Source organism: Peromyscus leucopus, chromosome 15, assembly GCF_004664715.2.
Source record: "Peromyscus leucopus breed LL Stock chromosome 15, UCI_PerLeu_2.1, whole genome shotgun sequence".
NCBI lineage: Eukaryota > Metazoa > Chordata > Mammalia > Rodentia > Cricetidae > Peromyscus > Peromyscus leucopus.
In genome coordinates, this window is record NC_051076.1 from 38,944,090 (window position 1) to 38,956,236 (window position 12,147).

Below are 12,147 nucleotides of genomic sequence, written 5' to 3' on the forward strand. Positions count from 1 at the left end.
ACTGGTTGTTGGAAATCCTTGGGAGAGAAATCCTTACCAGATCTAAAATGGGAAAAAATGTCCATACAGTTATTTTCTATAATCCATTTATCTATGCATTCATTTGTAAATACTATACTGTGCTGAGGCACCATAATCAGCTCTCTGAAAAATGCATGGGTGAAAGTATCTTTGAGCAGTGTAATATTTCACAAGGCTTGAGGAGTCCATTTTAGAAGTTTAAGTACTCAAAGTGAATCATGAAGTTTGTGTATGTTTAAATACTTCTCTAGACCCTCATGACTCTGAAATACTGTTCTGAATGAGATGCTTCCAAAACCTCATGAATCTATGCTTCTCATTTAAAATTGACTACTGCCTACATTTGTTAGTTTATACAGACCAGTTTTCTGAAATAAGCTCATGAATTTTAATGTTCCAGACAAAACTAAACTACAGTGCTCTATTCTGACAGTATAGACGATGTGGGGCTTTGCTTCCTCAAAGTGTTAATTTACTGCAGCAGGACCATAGGAGGTAATTTGTACACTCAGTTTGAACCTTCTGTCTTTTAGTTCCTCCAGCCATTAGTTCCCATCAAAAGGAATATGTTGTTGCTGTGGATAAACCTGTCTCCTTACTGTGTGAATCAGAGGGCTTCCCACCACCTGACATTACCTGGCATAAAGATGGGCAGGCACTTACCGAATCCATCCGCCAGCGCATCCTGAACTCAGGCGCTCTGCAGATAGCATTTGCTCAGCCTGATGATGCTGGTCAGTACACATGCATGGCAGCTAATGCGGCGGGATCCAGCAGCGTGAGCACCACGCTCACTGTCCATGGTAGGTGGTGTAACATGATTTATTTTCATCTGCTGTATCACTGTGGCAATGAGAAAAGATCGCCAAGAACAAATGTGATGGAAGTCAAAACCAGAGCGTGTGTGGAGAAGAGTGCCTGTGTGTTTGACTCTCAAGTCTGTGTTCCATAAGCTGTGTTTGCTGGTGTCTGCACACATCTGTGTGAGAGATGACATCAGCATTTCCAGGAAAATCAGTGTGTGGCCGACATCCCCTTCATGCTTCGACTGTTGGGGTTGTCTGACTTATGTGGTGACCATGTGCATTCTGTGGCTCTTCCATTTCACTTCTTGAAGCTTCAAGTCATTTTAGCTCAAAAATAATCAGCATACAACCCAGATAATACAGGACTTTGAACCTTATAAGAACTAAAGATTCATTTGATCCATTATTTTTAAGTAGCACCAACATTCAACTCTACGTTCTTTTTTCTTTACTTTGTATTAAGATATATAACAAAATATCTAAAAATCAGCATTGATGAGCTAGAGAGATGGCTCGGCCATTAAAACCACTAGCTGCTCTTCTAGAGGACCCTGGTTTAATTCCCAGCACCCACATGACAGCTCAAAGAAGTCTGTGATGCCAGTCTAGGGGATACAATACCTTCTTCTGGCCTCCATGGGCACTAGGCACAAGTGTGATGCACAGACATACGTGCAAGCAAAGTACTCACACATGTATAAAATCCTTAGATATATTTTTAAAATAAAAAAAATATCAGCATTAAAATGTTAATTTTACTGCATATTTTGAGACTAATCATAGAATCTCTAATAGTCACTGGTAGGAAACAATAGCAAATTAAACTTTCTCCAACTACTATTTTTCTGGAGTAACATTTTTTAATAAGCGGTTTTTGTTTTTTACTTTATTAAAAATTCTTAAAATATTTTTCAAGTACATCTGATTCTGCCTCAACTTCATAGCAAGAATGATTATTTTAAGTAGAATTCTTTTTAATTAAGTAATATACTCAAGTTAAAAATCATTTTTCATGAGTTTTCCAACTAACTTTCTCACTTTTAATTAATCTATTGAACTAAGGTTTATGCATTTAATCTTTGAGCAAAAAAGTTGGTCTTTCCAAAGATTTGTAGACATTTTATCAAAATTGTCCATGTGTCAGGTAACAACAAACCATTAATACATTTTTAAAATATAAGCCTCAATTCCTGTGCACCAAGGTATACAATAATGGCAGACATTTTTTAACGAACCATTAAAACCAAAACCCTAGTCATAGGCAATTGAAAAACAAACAAAAAACACTTCTAGCTAACAAGAAGGTTTGATATATGGTTTATTTTCCAGATTATTTATAAACTGCTTCTAAAATGAGGCCTAGATATTAAAAGTACAAAGTTAATGTCACCTATAAAGTCATAGCCTTAATTTTTTATTTCTACCAATAAAGAGCTAAAAGAAACCGACTATGAGCAAGGTATGGTAGCACTGGCCTGAAATTCTAGCACTTGAAAGCCTAGGCAATGGAATCAGGAGTTCAAATCCTTGACTACCAGTTAGTTTGAGACCAACTTGTGCTACAAGAGACCCAGTTTTACAAAACAACAAGAAAAATAAATAAGTATGTACCTGTAGCCCCTACCAGAGCAGGCCCCACACCCAGAAGAACTCAGCCAATACAAACTAGACTCCATGAAGTTGTTCTTCTTGCTGTTATTCTTCTTAGTTTTGCTTTGTTTTATTTTTTAGGGAGGAGAGAGCATGAAGTTGGATGGGTAGACAGGTAGGAGAGAACCTAGGATGAGTTGGAAAAGGGGGATTAATATGATTGAAATGTACTGCACAAGATTCCCAAAGAATAAATAAAACATAATTTTAAAATCAAATAGTGAATGACCTGCACAAGATGAAACCAGTTAAAATTCTAGCATGGGTGAGAAACAACTACTAAGCCCTTCCCCCAGATGAGGAGCCACTAGCAGTTGATGGCTGCTGGGAGAGGAAGAGTTAATTTTCTTGGGTGGGGTGCCCAGTGGTGGGTTGTCTATGCCCCAGTGAATGTCCATGTCCCCAAATCCACACACTCATGGGCAGCAGTCAAGAACTCAGTGAGTTAAAAAATAATATCTAGATAAATTAGATAGACAGACAGACAGACAGACAGATAGATAGACAAGAGTGTAAGAGCCAGAGGGGATAGAGGTCACCAAGAAAACAAGGTCTTCTAAATGAATATGATCAAAGCTCATATAAACTCACAGGGACTGAGGCAGCATGCACACAGCCTGTATGGGTGTACACTAGGTTGTCTGCATATATATTCCGGCTTCCAGTTTAGTGGTTTTTTTGGGATTCCTGAGTATGTGAATGAGTGGGTCTCTGACTCTCTTATGCTTTTTTCCTTTTGTTAGTTTGTTTTGTCCAATTCCGATGTGTTCATTTTTGTTTTATCTTTGTATTTTATTTTATTTTACCTCTTAGAGTACTGTTTATTTTCTAATGAGAGACAGAAAGGGAGTGAGTCCAGATGGGAAGGGAGGTGAGGAGGACCTGGAAGGAGTAGAGGGAGGGGAAACCATAATCAAGATATATTATGTGAAAAAAAAATTGATTCAAGAAAAGGAAAGAAAGAGAACATAAAGTTTGGAGGGAGATGTGCTGGGGAAATTTTGGAAGGAGTTGTACAGGGGGTGAAGAATGGACCCAATTAAGATACATTGTATACATGTATGAAATTTTCTCTTTTTTAATTTAAGAAAAATTTTATTCATTTTTACATACCAACCATAGATCCCCCTCTCATTCCTCCTCCTGCTTCCACCCCTCGCCTCCTCCAAAAGGGTAAGGGCTCCCATGGGGGGACAGCAAAGCCTAGAACATTCTGTTGAGGCAGGACCAATCCCCTCCCCCGCATCAAGGGTGAGCAAGGTGTCCGACTATAGGTAATGGGATCCAGAAAGCCAGCTCATGTACTAGGGATAGATCATGATGACACTGCCAGGGAATTCTCAAACACACCCAGCTACACAACTGTCTCCCATATGCAGAGGGTATGGTTCAGTTCCAGGCAAGTTCACAGCTGTCGGTCTAAAGTTCATGAGTTCCTATGAGCTTAGTTCAATTGTCTCTGTAGATTTCCCCATCATGATCTTGACTCCCCTTGCTTATATAATCCCTCTTCCCTCTCTTCAACCTGACTCCCAGAGCTCAGCCTGGTGCTTGGTTGTGGATCTCTGCATCTGCTTCCATCAGTTACTGGATGACAGTTTAGGGTATTCACCAATCTGATTTCCAGGGTAGGCCAGTTCAGGCACCCTCACCACTGTTGTTAGTAGTCTAATCTGGGGTCATCCTTGTGGATTCCTGGGAATTTCCCTAGCACCAGGTTTCTCCCTTACCTGATAATGTCTCCCTCTATCAAGGTATCTCTTTCATTGCTCTCCCACTTCATCCCTCCCCCAGCTCAACCATCCCATTCCCTCATGTTCTCATCCCCCATCCCCTCTTCTTTATTGCCCCCATCCCCAGTTTACTCATGGAGATCTCCTCTGTTTCCCCTTCCCAAGGTGATCCATGCATCCCTCTTAGGGTTCTCCTTCCTAGCTTCTCTGGAGCTGTGGGTTGTAGTCTGATTATCCTTTACTTTACAACTACTATCCACTTATGAGTGAGTACATACCAGGTTTGTCTTTCTGAGTCTGGGTTACCTCATTCCAGATGATATTTTCTAGTTCCATCCATTTGCCTGCAAATTTCATGATGTCATTGTTTTTTATAGCTGAGTAATACTCCATTGTGTAAACGTACCACATTTTCTTTATCCATTCTTCAGTTGAGGGCATCTAGGTTGTTTCCAGGTTCTGGATGTTATGAATAATGCTGCTATGAACAAAGAATAAATAAGAAATATTATTTAAGAACTTGTTGCTTTCATACAACAATAAACTATTTCATAGTTTTCTGCTTTTGTCATATTCCTAGCAAAGTCACCCTCAAAGGGGTGTTTTATGTGTTGATTTTTAGTGTGAGCTCAGTTTCCTGGGTGACTGTCTTTAAATTCTTCGTAGTACCTCCTAGGATCCAAAATACGGAAGTACACTACACAGTCAATGAGAACTCCCAAGCTGTTCTCCCGTGTGTTGCTGATGGAATCCCCACACCTGCAATTCACTGGGAAAAAGACAGTGTTCTTATAGCCAACTTGTTAGGGAAATACACTGCCCAGCCATATGGAGAGCTCATCTTGGAAAACGCTGTGGTAAGTTTAATGGATGTGAATACATGCAGTAGAGCCAACTGATTAATTTACCTCCTTCTTTTTCTCAATTTAGCTCAGAAGTTTTTCCTTGAATACTGAAAGGAAATGTGCCTATAAATTCAACATAAGACTAATTTCTCTTACATTTTGTTTTATATCCTTAAAATTAGAAGTGTATTTAACAAAAGAACTGAAACCAATAAGTGGCCTTCTCCTAAAATGATTGTTTTGTTTTTGTGGGAAAAATTCTAAGTGGTTGTGCTGTTCTTGGTGCTTATAACTGTGTCAAGAGGATGTGACAGTAGACACTCCTGTAGATGTCTGAGGTATGATGAAGAAAATGCCAAGAAAGGGTTTTTAAATAACCTTTTCTAATAATTGACTTACAAAACGGAAATTCTATGGAGTTATGCAAATAAGATGTTTAATGCCCTCGGCATCCTGTTTGGGGTCTCTAGAACAGTAGCCATCATGCGGAAAAAAAACTTGACCTCCAGTGTGATTGTACTCAAGAAATCTGCTCCTGGATGCAATCACTCTTGGAGGCCTGGAGGGAAAAAGGTTTAAAACCTATGAGACAGTGCCTCAGATACATTGAAAGGACCCCATCAACAAGGCATCTTATACATAGCGGATGGGAGAATTGAGTAATATGTGGAATTCTTTTTCAAAATGATATACAAAAACTAGATGTTTTAATACTTTATTTCCATAATCACAGATTTTTAACTTTAATTCACACAACCTGGGACAGTTTGTGGTATGTGTTTTCATTGAAAAAAAAAAAAGGCATGCAACCAAACTTCAACTGTTTCTATACTGAATGATGATAAATATTTTATTTCCAATTCTTTGGTATAAAATCTTAATATTTTAGACCACAGTAAAATAATCAGTAATATTTACATAACCTCAGTCCATTTAGAAACATTCAACCAACTCATCTCATATTTATTAAGCACCTTCTCTTTGAGCAACTTGGTTTATTTAGGCACTGAGAAACATCAAGGAACTTAAGTGAGAATGAGCTAGGCATGTTTGAGAAACTGGCAGCCAGTAAAAACATGAGAAAAGGAATCAGAGAAAAATGGAGGCCACACCAGGTACCATTGTGGAGATAATGAACAAGGATTCTTCCTACTCATAGTGAAAGTCAGAATTCCTTTCAGGTTCCAGTAGGTGAATGATATTATTTCCTCTATGTTTCTCAAGAATTAGACTCGGTCATTGTCTTGGTCAGAGTTACTATTGCTGTGATGAAACACCATGACCAAAGCACACTGAGGAGTGTTTATTTGGCTTATGCTTCCACATCACTGTTCATCTTCCAAGGAAGTCAATACGGGAACTCAAGCAGGGCAGGAATCTGGAGGCAGGAGCTGATGCAGAGGCTGTGGAGGGGAGCTGCTTACTTGGCTCCCTCACCATAACTTGCTCAGACTGCTTGCTTATAGAATCCAAGACCACCAGGCCGGGATTGGCACCACTGGAATAGGCTCATCCCTCCCCCAGCCAATTCCTAATTAAGAAAATGCTCTACATCTGGATCTTCTGTGGCATTTTCTCAATTGAGATTCCCCCCTTTCAGAGGACTCTAGCTTGTGTCAAGTTGACAGAAAGCTAGCCAGCACAGCCATCATGATGAAAAGGAACAGTAAGGATGCAGGATTAGAAGCAGAATGATGTGGGGAAGAGGGTCAGAAGTCAGATGGCAGAACTCATCGCTGAGTGTTAGCAGAGTGAGAAGTCTGGGTTCCATGCGTGCTTTGAAATCAACACATCAGGAGAGATTTTCGTTGGTGTGGGAGAAGGTGAAAACCAAGGAGGACTCAAACACATGAGTCTACAAGTCTAAGCCACAGGAGGCTAAAACAGCCTTCAGCGAAAACGCAAATGGCTGCAAGTGACAAGAAAGGAGCAATGTCAGTTCCCTGGTCTCTCCCATTGCACCTGCGGCCATCCGATATCCACCAGTTGTCCAAACAGAAGTCAGAACAAATTCACTGTTTATTAGAATTTTTGAAATAAAATCTGGGTTTGAGACACTGGGAATTGCCAGCATGTAAGTGGTGGTTAAAGCCACGATACTAGATGAGATCCTCAAGGGTCTGGGTGCAGAAAGAGACTAGATGAGGATTAAAGACTGAGTCCCTCAGAAGTCAACGTGAAGGCATTGATGTTGAGGGGAAACCACAACAATGGATGGAGAGAGTGTTAGCTGGGAAGCTATCAGAGTGATACCCAAGTGAAGGCACTCAAACTCAGATTCAGTACTGCCAGTATGTCAAGTACAGCGAGTGATGAAGTTGACCATGGCACTCAGCAAGGGAGGCTCCTGAGTTACAGGGAACATTGGCCTTCATCCCACCATGTCCTCGGATGGTTTGGGTCTCTGATCACATCACCCAGAAGATCCACTGTGTTGTCAAGATACCAACAACCTTAGAAGTTCTTTGCCCTTCAGAACATTGCAGAACAGCAGACCTCGTGGTGTTTTCTCATTCCCCTCCCCCCGGAGCTGAGGACCGAACTCAGGGTCTTGTGCTTGCTAGGCAAGCACTCTACCACTGAGCTAAATCCTCAACCTCCCCCCCCCCCCGTGGTGTTTTCTAAGATCTTATGGCATGGTTGTTCTAGTTCTGTGTGGCATGGGCTTTATGCTTAAACCCATACATTTTTAAATCACAGGATGCAAAAATCTAACTTGATGGTTTATACTAAAAGATGGAAATTTAAATTGCCATTAGGTAAATGTGCTCCTTGGGGAACAAGTGCTGAAATTTTGTGTAGGAGGTTGTAATATATTAACACTTGGAAAAACTTTTGTTTATTTAGCTGGAGGATTCTGGTACCTACACATGCGTGGCTAACAATGTGGCTGGCGAAGACACACGTACCGTGACACTGACGGTCCATTCCCTTCCCACTTTTACTGAACTTCCTGGAGACCTGTCATTAAATAAAGGCGAACAGCTGCGGTTAAGTTGTAAAGCCGCTGGCGTCCCATTGCCCAAACTAACATGGACCTTCAACAACAATATTATTCCAGGTTGGTGATTTAATTCTTCATAGTTGAATGTTTGCATCCATTCAGCAGTATGGCCCAGTCTCTCCATCCTCTTAGAGGTCACTGAGGAGTCACAGGTACAGAGTTGACTCTTTCTGTCCTGTGACATGGTTGGAAGTTGTTGAACACCTGCAATCCCTACACTTGAGAGGTAGAGGCAGGAAAATCAGGAGTTCAAGGTCATCTTCAGCTACTTGGTGAGCTGGAGGCCAGCCTGTGCTATAGGAAATGTTATCACTAAATAAAGCAAATAAATAGAGCAAAAAAAAAAAAAGCAAATAGATTCTGTAAAATTATATGCTTTTTCTCAGCACAGATGCACTGCTCATTCTTTTGAAAAGATAATTGGATCACAAGACTATCTATTCTGTGATACAAGCTAAACTTTTGACAACAACAACAAAACTCTCTCCCCAAAAGGAGACAATATTGAATCTTAGGCATCTAAACTTGATTCTGATGGACCCCCTGAAATGCTCATCAGCAAGTTATGAAGTTGCTGCTAGAGACTTACGGATGCACTTTTTTTAAAAAAAAAAAAAAATTAAGACAGGGTTTCTCTGTGTAGGCCTAGCTGTCCTGGAACTCCTCTGTAGGCCATACTGGCCTCGAACTCACAGAGATCCACCTGCCTCTGCCTCCTGAGTGCTGGGATTAAAGGCCTGCACCACCACTGCCCGGCTCACAAATTCACTTATCTTACAGAACACAGTACTTCTCACTGGGTGAATAAACCTCAGAAAAGAAGAGGTTAATTTACACAGCAAATGTCTAGCCACCGTGTATTCTGAGTGTTAAGTTAGAGCCTAACCCCAGAACACTCATCCCTGGAAGACACATGTCTATATACTTGTGTGGGTTATTTTATTTTATTTTTGAGATTACAGTATAATTACACCATTTCTCCCCTCACGTTCCTCACTCCAAATCCTCCCCTAGACCTCTTCTTGTTCTCTTTCAAATTCATGCTTTCTTTTCATTGCTGTTACTTGTTTGATTTCATCACAGAAGATGCTATCAATAATGAGTATAAAGATATTATCAGTAATGAGTGGTTGCCCAGTCCTCAGAGTTCAGACTTGCATCTACCAAATACCTTACTAGAGGAGCAGTAACAGCTTGAGATTTTTCTGTGATAATGAATTGTGTGAATGATTGAAATTCATCAACTGTATCATTTTCGTAATAATATATTATACCTTGATAAAGAAAAGCAGTGTCTATCAGAACTCCTTTCTAAAGGCAAATGCTAATTCTGGTATTTACATTTGTGAGCTTAATTTGCTGCTTAATATGGTTGAATGAGCTCTTTAAAAGTAAGTGAGAGAATGCATACAAAGTAGCCATACATAATCAGGTGGCAGAATATTTAGTATTAGTTGTTTTAAGATGAGCATGCTCATATTAAGTTCTCATCTGAATATTATAGCTGCTTTGTAAATTATACATCCTCAACACTTATGATTTATGGGGAAGTTTAAGTTATTTTAGATTTGATCATAATGTTGTTATTACCTACCAGGGATATATTTTCATGGTTTCCCTACAACCTGCCAAGTCAGTTGAATTACAACTGAAAAGGTGTGCCCATCATTGATGTAAATTGTTTGGGAAGAAAACTGGTGGTGAGATAAATGGAATGGAAAATGCCATATTTCTGAAGGAAGGGTTTTTGAAACTCAGAGCCATCATGAGCCTGCTTTAAGCAACAGGCTGAGATGAAAGGAACGCTATAAAATACTCTTGAGAGATGTTTGTTTTCATTCTCTTTTCCTGTTCCGTGGGCTGTTTGGGTTCTTCAAATGAGTGTCTATAGACATAGTAAATAGCTCCAGGCGAGGCTCTGTGGTAAGGGCTCTCTTGTCCAGTTACGGTTCAATGGCCGACTCGCTCATAAATCTAACCTGAAAAATATTATGCTGCTGTGACATTTTCCTAGGTCACTGAGAGGCATCTGTGTTGTTTCCTAATCTGTTTCCTCAGCCCACTTTGACAGTGTCAATGGACACAGTGAACTTGTTATTGAAAAGGTGTCAACGGAGGACTCAGGCACTTACGTGTGTACAGCGGAGAACAGCGTTGGCTTTGTGAAAGCGATTGGGTTTGTTTATGTGAAAGGTAGGTAAAAGTGTTCTATGGTCCCTTTGTCATTTATTCATAAGGAAAGTTTGTTTCCTCACTATGAAGTAACACAACGTGACTGCAGTTAGGGAGTTGCTGGGGAGATGGTCCTGTGGGTAGGGTGCCTATGCTTCAAGCATTAGAATGGGAGTTTGGATACCCAGAATCCATGTAAAACCCAAGCAGATGTGTCAGCCACATACAAACCCAGCACTCAGGAGACAGACAAGAGATCCAGAGGAAAGCTGGCTAGATAGTCTAGCTGGGATTGGTGAGTTCCAGGTTAAGAAGGAGCTTCTACCTCAATAAAGTGGAGAGTGATTGAGGAAGACCCATAGTGTCAAATTTGGGCTACACACACACACACACACACACACACACACACACACACACACACAGCCACAAGAGCACCTCTACACACGTTTACATACTCTACACATGCACAACACACACAAATTAAGAAAAAGGTAAACAAAGAGGTCATTGACATGAAGTGGGGTCGTCCCCATATGAGGACTGAAATTGATGATACTACCTGGGGATTAATAAGAGTGATAGTTCTAGAAAACCCAGGACATTTGAAAGTGGCTTTCCCCTCATTGCTAAGTTATAGGTCTATGTGAGTCAAAAGTCACACAGGAACTCAGCACCAGCTTTTCCTTCCTGCCCTTCTTATGGTATTTCCCAGAGCCTCCAGTCTTCAAAGGTGATTACCCATCTAACTGGATTGAACCACTTGGTGGTAATGCAATCCTAAACTGCGAGGTGAGAGGAGACCCCGCCCCAACTATCCAGTGGAGCCGGAAGGGTGCAGACATAGAAATTAGCCACAGGATCCGACAACTGGGTAATGGTTCCTTGGCCATCTATGGTACCGTGGTAAGTTTCACTGGAGATGTTGACGATATCTGCATTGCTGTGTCTTTGTCAATCAATACCCTTTGTAGATGGGAAAACTTTCTCTTCTGCAGGCCTCTGCACATCATGAAATCTCAGCTAGTGTATTCCTCCTTTTAATTTGTTCATTAAAATTAAATATTTAAATGTATGTTCTAACTGATATAAGTAAGCCTAAAATGTACCCAATAATTAGTATAGCAATAATTAGTATAGTGTTTCAATCTGTGTACACTGTGGGATGTTTTAATCAAATTAAACATTTATCAAATGTTATGATGGAGACCTTCAAACCCCTTTCTTTTAGCTTTCTGTTTTTATCTGCATTTACCTTACTGTGCAACAAAACACCAGAATCTTTCACGTTTACTAACCATAGCCAAGTAACCCATTGATGATGGTTTTGCCATGGTTCCCTCCTCCCACCTGCTCCCCCAGCCTCTGGTGATCACCGTTCCCCTCTTGACTTTGTATATTCCCTCTGTGAGTGTGATCACACGGGACTTAGTTTTCTGTGCCTGATGTGTGTCGCTTATCATAATGATTTCCAGTTCCATCGGTCTTGTCACAAATGACAGGATTCCAGACTTCATTACGGTTGAACCGTGTTCTGTTGTATATGTAACATTATTTCATCCAGTAACTAAATTCTTTTGAAACAATAATATAATGTGAGACTGTTGTTCTTTCAAATAAGTATGGGCAATAAGAAAATTTTGTTGCTTTTTCCCCAATCATTGATCTATTATTTAATATTAGGAGATAAACTTCTCAAATCTATTTTAGAACAAGAAGATCAAAAATTTATAAATGTGGTTTATAGGTAAATTATAGAATAAATTTCATCAGGAAACTAATAAATATACAAGGCTTTGCTGGTGCTTTGTTATTCAGGAAAAGAGTATAAAGAGTGATTCATCTAAATATTTCTTAACTAGAGTACAAACAGTTCGTTTACTCACACCTGGTGAGCTCTCTTAGCTGCTTTCATTCTT

General features: G+C 40.1%; 1 protein-coding gene across 2 annotated transcripts in view; it reads left to right on the forward strand.

Annotated features, from left to right (window-relative positions):
* Hmcn1 (hemicentin 1) overlaps positions 1–12,147 on the forward strand; it is a 442,116-nt gene that overhangs the window by 381,958 nt on the left and 48,011 nt on the right. For both annotated transcript variants that reach the window (XM_028874743.2, XM_037211335.1), the window contains 5 exons: positions 555–824; positions 4,877–5,067; positions 7,903–8,116; positions 10,118–10,252; positions 10,944–11,134. In XM_028874743.2, the coding sequence (XP_028730576.1) occupies positions 555–824; positions 4,877–5,067; positions 7,903–8,116; positions 10,118–10,252; positions 10,944–11,134 (1,001 nt within the window). The remainder of the gene's footprint in view (positions 1–554; positions 825–4,876; positions 5,068–7,902; positions 8,117–10,117; positions 10,253–10,943; positions 11,135–12,147) is intronic.